Source organism: Lepidochelys kempii, chromosome 2 (genome assembly GCF_965140265.1).
Source record: "Lepidochelys kempii isolate rLepKem1 chromosome 2, rLepKem1.hap2, whole genome shotgun sequence".
Lineage (NCBI taxonomy): Eukaryota > Metazoa > Chordata > Testudines > Cheloniidae > Lepidochelys > Lepidochelys kempii.
This window is the reverse complement of record NC_133257.1, coordinates 227547361-227555468: the sequence shown is the minus strand read 5'-3', so window position 1 is coordinate 227555468 and position 8108 is coordinate 227547361. Positions and strand designations below refer to the sequence as shown.

Sequence of the window (8108 nt, the reverse complement as noted above, 5' to 3'; positions counted from 1 at the left end):
CTCCCTGTTTATCAGCAGCATTGTCACACACAGGTGACTTGGTGGCTAAGCATACATCTATAGAGCATTTACAGTCCTTCTGTGTTGCAAGATCTCCAAAATTACTCTCAGAAATCAATTATTTTGAGGATTTTCTTCATTGTCACTGAAATATGCACAATATAACTGCTGCTGAGCAACACTTGGTCATATTGAACCCCAGGATTTTGGAAAGCAAAAGACCTCCTCTTTATTGAACTTATAACAAAAAATTCCAATAAATCAGCATATTACACCAGAGATTATAACTCATTATAAGCATAGACTAAACAAATCTGGCCACAAATTCATATTAAGCAAAATGACGAATTGATTTAACTTGAGAATGCAGCATAATCACAATCTCAATCACTGGTCACTCTTCATGGAGAATCACACATTTGTAACCACCATAACCAAGGTCTGTCTTTTCCTGACACCACTTTCCTTATCCATGATTTTGAAAAGTCTCTCTTTTCCCCGCTTCCCAGCAGCCTGATGCCTGAGTTTGCAGTAGTCCAGTGTAGCAAGGACCACTGGCCCACCCACTTCCAACAGTAAAATTTCTGTACACAAACCAAACAAATCTTGGCCAGCTATCTTTAAGGTATACATGGCGTGTAGCTAAGGACCTCTCCTGAAACAGAGGTTAATGGAGAGAAAGCAAAGCCATCAAAGAGCTGAGCTCCTCTTTGCCCATGGTCCAGGCAGGGCCAGTCTAACAACTGGTGGTGCCATATCCAGAGTGGGATTCCATACTAATAAAAGGAGGGAAATCAGGCAGTTTCTTCCTCCTGTCTTGACTCCAGGCGAGTGGGAAGGGGCAGACAAGCAGTGAGTTTATAAAGTGAAATGAGAGGGAGATGAAGCCAGCTCATGGGTCACAGAGCATTCCCAGTGGCTTCTGGCTTTATTTGTGTTTAAGATTGGACCTATGTCATTTTTTATATCAATAAATTGCTCAGACCTGGCAAAGTTTCCTCCTTTTTGCCTTTTCCTGCATGTAAAACTGGGATAGGACATTAATATAAAATTTAAGTTTTTGAGACATTGCAATGATATACAGATTGGGTGTTTACTAAGTGATTATACTGCTGACTTGCTATCATTGTAATTTGCTTGTTTTGAACCTTTGGAGTTCCTCTCCCAGCCCTGTCGAATTTGTGTGAGTGGTCGTTCTATACATGGGAATATCAGAACAAATTTAACGGCCAGGACGATGCAAGGAACAATGAGAGAAAGCATATATGCTGCAGGAAGATACCATCTATACATTGAAGGGTTCAAGAATCTCTTCCCACCGTAGACCAGCGTATGTGCAGTGCACAAAATCAGTGTCAGGTATCCCAGTTTGGACTATTGGGAGGGGAAAAAAAGAGCATCAGTTAAGATTGTAAAGTAAACTTTACAGTAAATGCTATTTACAAACTATATAACTATTGGGATATAACCAAAATTGGGACTGAACTGAGACTGTTTAGGTGAAATTGCTTTATATTCTTAACCAAAGCTTTTTACTTCTCAAAATGTTTGCTTGGCAATTCTGATAATTTTTGCCAGGTCACACCTAGGTCCAGCTGGTTGTAATTTTCATGAAAATTGGTGAAAATGAATCCAGAGGCCCTAGCTCTTTAGAGGCCATAATGATAATCCAACAAGAGTTTTCATATCATTCAGGTTTCTTCACCAAAGCTTCCTTGATAGGAGACTTTCCCCCCCCGTTACCCAGAATGGGTGCATTGAAGCCAACCAGTGCTGCAATGCTTCCTATGAACCAAGTGCTAACAGTAATCAGTGTTGCACTGTCACCAGGGTTGTACTATTTATACCCACATGATATCATGTGCCATGAGTTTACCAGTTTGCTTGCACATGAGCTGGACCTTAGAACAGGTGACTCACTAGAGGAAAGGCAGGCTCCCTATAGGTGTCCAACACGAGTGGGGAGGCAGGATTTGTAGCAGCAGGGATGGCTGCTAACACAGCCAAACAAACTGCGACATGCCCCACTGGCTCTCTGATATCTGGTGAAGTAGGTCTAGCAGTGTGGACAGCCCACATCTTTGTAGGTGGGACAAGCAGTGTCAGGACGAGTGAGCAGTAGGGGCAGATGATGCGGTTGAGTGCCAGATGAGTGCCATTGACAGACTTACAAGAGAATTCAAACACAGAGAGAGGGAACGGGTCAAAGATGGAGCAGAGACATAAAGGGGCTGAAGAGGAGGCAGACAGAACAAGTACACATGAGCAGGGGCAATTTCAGCCTGGCTAAGACTGGCACTTGATGGCACTATACCGAATTAAATGTTGATACTTTGTGCTGCAAAAAGTTCTCCGTCACTGACCACCTCAGTGGACCAACCATTTTACAGTTTATAGATTAAAGCCATTTTGTAGCCTTAATTTTTTTTCCATAAATGGAGCATAAACTTCTCATCTGACTAGGATGCGATAAAGGTGCAGGCAGTCAAGGAGCACCCCCTTGCAGCCCAGCATGACGCTGCTGGAGTGCCCCACCTTGATTGCCCCAAGCGGAGCAGCCATAGATTTCAGTTTAACAGCCCAGGAAAGAAGAAGCAAATTTTTTTTTTAAACAAAATACCATCTCCCCTTTTAAACAGGCTTCAGCCCAGGAACCATTACAACAAACAGCTGGTAGAGCCCTGGTTCAAGCTGCCCAAACTTAAAGTCCATACCCAAGTCTCTGAATCAGTTCCAGGTCTGTCTCCTAGTGCCTATGAGAGCAACTGTCATTCACATCAGCCTACCTGACATCTACTTCTCCCGTGCTTCCCTGCTTCCCGTTCCTTTTATAGAACTCAGCCCTGCCAGGGCCTCTTTGATTATTCCCAGGCTTTAGTCTCCAGCCTGTCCCCTTAAAGGAACAATACCCTTTTAATCATACACTCCATTCCTTTACTGATGCACAATAGCATCAGTACTGCTACAAATATGTATGTCCTGATTTTCAAACCCTGGGACCTCTGAACGATGTCCAATTGCTATGTTTGAAAATGAGGTAAATGCGGCGATGAAATCCGAGCTAACTCTCTCACCCTCACCCACATAAACATATTTTTGGCTAATAGTTCTGATTGTTCTGGGGGATGGGGCATGTTTTGCCCAATTCCTTTTAAGAGATGCTTATGATCTCACAAAGACGGGGGGAAGGCTGGGTGGCTTATAGGGAGAGTCTAAAGAAAAGCTACCTCCTGCCAGATAGAGTGCATCATTTTATGACAATCACTTAGAAAATCACCACATTTTTCCAGTGTTGAGAGGGGAAAATGGATTGTTAATATTGACTTTTCTTTTATGAAATGGCAAAAAGTGATGGTATAGTTGCTTGTATGTTGCCTGAATATTGTTGGCACTTCACAGTGACAATAACTGTCAATTTATTCAACACAGTGAATTTCCAGACTAATGTTAACTGAAATTTCAACATGGAGTAAATACTTCATGAGTCAAAATCATTAGTGAAAGAACATGGGTTTTTAATCAGTGGCTGAATATTTCTGGGGTTTACTCGATGTAACTGATCACTCTGTTTTGTACAACCATCTTCTGAAAGCAACACATTTGTCATTGCACCTTCTCATTTGTTGTTTGGAAGTTCAGTTTTCCTAATTTTACTTTATGTAGGTGGCGGCCGCAATGCCACCATCATGAGCTACCACGGAAACACAAAAGTTGACAGCAGAGTGCAGGGAATGCAGCAGAGAGAAAGGACATGAACTTAGTTTTTTAGTTGAAAGAAGGTATATTTCTCACCTGTACAAATCGAAATTCTCTCCAGTTGACGCTGTTGCTGACAGAGGGCAAGGAAGTTATTCCCAGCAAGATAAACAGAAAAAATCCCAGGATGCCTAAAGCCAAGTAAGAGTCACTAATCCAGCCCGTAGTGTTGTTAAATGGATTTGTTCTGTTGTCCTTTATCTGAAGAAGAAAAAAAATCACATATACTTTAATAGTACAGTAGCTGCAGCTCCAATGGACAGAAAAATGCCTTTTAACATGAGGTTTCTTTAAGGTGAACTGAAAAGGCTTTTTGTAAATAGATTAAAAGAATCTGAAACAGCAGACCAGATTGTCTCATGAACAGAGTGGGGTCCTGAACTGCCAGCATGCAGGGCCTTCCATAGCATGTGCCACTCAGAGGCAGCAGATACAGTGTTGCATACAGCCTTAGTGTAGCATTAATATAGCTTTGTAATGTGAACAGTACATTTTGATAGACCTATTGATGATTGAGGGAATATGGTTATTTTTAAAAATAAGGCATGACTTTCTGAATGTCAGTAAATGTGCCACTCTCAAAGGGATATGCAGAAATATGGAACATGTACCTCAAAATTATTTATAATTAATATTTTTCTGCACCTGTTGTTAATCACTACACTAGCCAGAAGGAGGATTGAGATCAGAAGTCCCCCATTTAACCACAGCACCAGTGATCTTTGGAAATACAGATGCCTAGAGGAAACACCAAAGATACAAAGAAATTCACTAGCATAAAATCAATACAAATATGACTTTTGACATGAAATTCTGAAACTCAACCTACAAAATAGTAGCATACATGGGTTGCGGGGAGAAATGAACAGAAACTTACCTGAGATATGACGTAAACATTTAATCTCCATCTTACATAATAGCGAATAGGGATAACAAGAGTATACAAAACATGTAGAAAAGCAAAAACCAAGGCTACTAATCCAAGCTGTTTTCTACAGAGCATCCATTTGTCTAGCCATTCTGGGAAACGACTGTATTTTGTACCTCTGTGTAACTGGAGAATTGCAGCAATTATGCCAGGAAGGTAAACCAAAGCAAGAAGGATGAGTGCCACTATGGGGCAGACCCGATTTGGAATGGAAATTGCAATAAAAAATGATAAGTCTTTGTTTTCATATATGTAGGGGTAGATTACATCACGGATCAAACTGTAGAAGAAAAAAAATGCACTTAGGCCAATAGCCAAGTAGATGGGAAACTTCCACATTGGAAAGAGCTGCAGGGGGTAATTTTCTATCTCTTTGGCTGCCAAGAGAGAGCCTTGATCCAATGGTGTAAGACCAAGAGTCCGAACAATATCCATCACCATTTGTTTGGCTTTGTTGTCATCTCCACAGACAAACACCTGCAACAAAAAGAATGGGCTTTATTTTGACATATGTTTGGGACAGACTTTTTTACTATTGACCTGTAAAATAAGACCTTTAAGTTGACTGTATTTCCAAACTTTCTAGAAATCATTGGCTTTCTTGCTAGTCTTTGATGCAAGGGTCAAACGATAACATTCTGCTACTGAGAATCGGAATCAGAGGTAAAACCTTTTCATTGGGGAGGTGGGAGGTTTAAAGTGAAACAATCATATATATGAAAATAGCAAAATATAATACTTAATGATATTTAGCTAGAACTGTTGGATTTTAGCACATGCTTTGGAAGACAACTTTGTCAAGCAATTTGTAAACACAATTGCATCTTACTGGCATAGGGTTCTCTAGGATTTTATACAAATGGTCACAATCTTCCACTTTTGCCCCACACATATAAAGCAGTGATTCCCAAGGGGCCCAGAGCAATCAGGATACAGGTAATAGGAATATAGATCACCTGTCATTAAAATAAATATTTCTTTTCAAGGATTCTGAGAACAATGTAGAGGGAGCCTTTCTCATATGGGTATGCAGGGTAATAGAAAAGCGTACCCTCACCAGCCAATTATCATGTGCACAGGACAGCCAGAAGGGATGGGCGGGGGGTGTTTTGGGAAAGACAGTACTCATCTTGGAGTCTGGAGAAAAAAGGCAATCTGCTCTCATTCAGATCCACAATAATGGGGATTTTTGGAGCTTCTGACCATAGTGCAGTTTGAAGGGAGCTACATCTGTGCAGAGATAAGCCTGGACAGGAGTACAAGGCACCAGATCCTTGGCTCTACCCTGGCAGTACGAAGCAGGTTTAATGATGGCTTAAGTGACCAGTTGAGGCAGCACATGGCGTAAGGGAATTCTGATGGTTTCTGGCTGCCAGAGCAGTCCCTTGGGAACAGTTGCACCTGGAGCAGCTTAAAGTAACCCCTGATGTTCCAATAAGCTGCTTCTCAGGCCTACCCCAGCACACAGTGGACCAAGGATCAGAGAACCATGAAGATGGCTAACAAACTCCATAGTTCCTCCAGCCATCCCAAGCTGCCTAAGTATCAGAATCTCCATGCCCTTCTTGCCCCCTGCCCCTCCCCTCAAAACGTCTAAACTCCGGATAAGTCCAGCCTTGTTTCTGAACTCTGTGGGAAGGGACATATCTGCTTCCACGCTTATCCACTACCTGAAAGTAACCAGAATGGAAGTGTGATTTATACAACTTGATATTTCCTCTCCACCCTACATTCCTTTCTGTCTCAGTTCTCCTCCTGCATTGTCCAAGTGCCCTCATTATGCTTCTTCCTCTCTTCTTTCCCTCTTCTCTTGATTCTTTGGTTCTTTCTTCTCAATTCCTTTCCTTAGTCTTTTCCATCTTCAGCTTCCTACAACCCTCATTTCATCCTGGTCTTCTCCCTCTTTTTAACATTCCTCTTTTGTAACTTACTAACATTTTAGATGATTTTAAAATCCTCCCAACACTGTAGATACATAACAGTTGTTCCCTTCTTTGATCTCTGTTAACATCTTCCTGTGGTTTGAGGGTCGGGGACATGTGCTTAACGATCAAAAGGCAGGGAAAATCAATTTTTTAAATGTTGGGGATAGAGATTTATTTCTAGGCTAAGATCAAACCATCATATTTGAGCATGAAAGGATTTTTTGGCTTAGTTATTTGACTGAACACAGGGGATCATAATGAAAGTTGCACCTGAACCTTGTCTGATACTTTTCTCTATTATTTATATGTATTTTGCTGTTTTGTTCAGAAATTGCCATATGATATAATTTACAAGAAGCTCTTATTTTTTCATCTTACCTGTCTGCTTGCATCCAACGTGCCTGACTGCAAGGCCCATGCTGACACGGTGTTAAATGCTTTCACTACCTTAGCGCCTGGCACCAGTTGAGCAAGGTATTCTGCATTGGATTCAGGATATTGGTTTATTTTGAGGTTGTTGCTTACATCCACCAATACTTTTCCATGGAGAACTTCAGTTAAGTCTGTGAGAAAGTTGTAATGTTGTCTCTGAATTGCTACAATAATAATGTCAGCCTTCTGAGCAGCCTCTCCATGGCTCAGCACCTCTGTGCCTTTGGGAATCAGACTGGAAGTCTGTGGATTTCGGCTTCCAAACACTATTGAGTAGCCACACTGGAGCATTTTATACCCCAGAGATCTTCCAAAATCTCCTGTTCCAAAAATACACACAGTCTCTTGTTTATTAGGAGAGTTTTCAGCAAGAGGGATCATGTTGGAAGAATTTTTCTCCATATCTAAAAAACAGTAATAGGGAAAAACAGGAATACTTTGAAAAGGACAAACTAGCATGGTGCTTTGATTATACCAAAATGTATATTAGAGTTCTCTTTGTTTCTTGGACTATTTAACAGGACAGTCTAACAATAACACACATTGTCAGAGGACTTACTGTGCCGTTTTATAAAGAAAAGTAAAGTTAATTTCTTTCATGGGCTTATAGCGCCCTACCTTGCCCCCCAGCAGACCCTAGATGCGGAAGAACTGTTTCAGTTCTCTTCTCTGAGGGGAAAAGGGGGAGAGAGGGCAGGATACAGAGAGAGGAAGGAATAGTATTTGCCCCACGTTTCTGGGTCATTTCTGCTTACTTTGTTGCCAGAAACTAGTTAAAGGGGAACGTACCAACAGAAATCAGAACCTGGAGGCTCTTTGCAGGAAAACTCAAAGAAGAGACATTACAAAAGGAGCAAGCTGGGAGCTCCCCTCCCCTACTCAGTGTTTTATTGTTATTGCTCTTCAGTGCCAAAGTGTTTGATTAGGAAAGAACCCCCGGAGAAGGGACTACTGAGGTACTAGGCTATTAGAGTGTATTTCCTTTACTTATAATAATTCTATTATAAGCAATGTATAAATATTGATCTAGTAGGTATTTATATGACCCACTTCACTGTAATATCTAA

The 8108-nt window shown here is 41.2% G+C and overlaps 1 protein-coding gene across 3 annotated transcripts in view; it reads right to left on the bottom strand.

The window, feature by feature from the left end:
* Positions 1–204: 204 nt before the first annotated feature.
* Positions 205–8108, bottom strand: part of STEAP4 (STEAP4 metalloreductase) — a 29768-nt gene continuing 21864 nt past the window's right edge. For all 3 annotated transcript variants that reach the window (XM_073334045.1, XM_073334046.1, XM_073334047.1), the window contains exons 2-5: positions 6988–7445; positions 4634–5161; positions 3793–3957; positions 205–1374 (exon numbers count right to left, since the gene is read on the bottom strand). In XM_073334045.1, the coding sequence (XP_073190146.1) occupies positions 1105–1374; positions 3793–3957; positions 4634–5161; positions 6988–7445 (1421 nt within the window). In that variant the 3' untranslated portion in view covers positions 205–1104. The remainder of the gene's footprint in view (positions 1375–3792; positions 3958–4633; positions 5162–6987; positions 7446–8108) is intronic.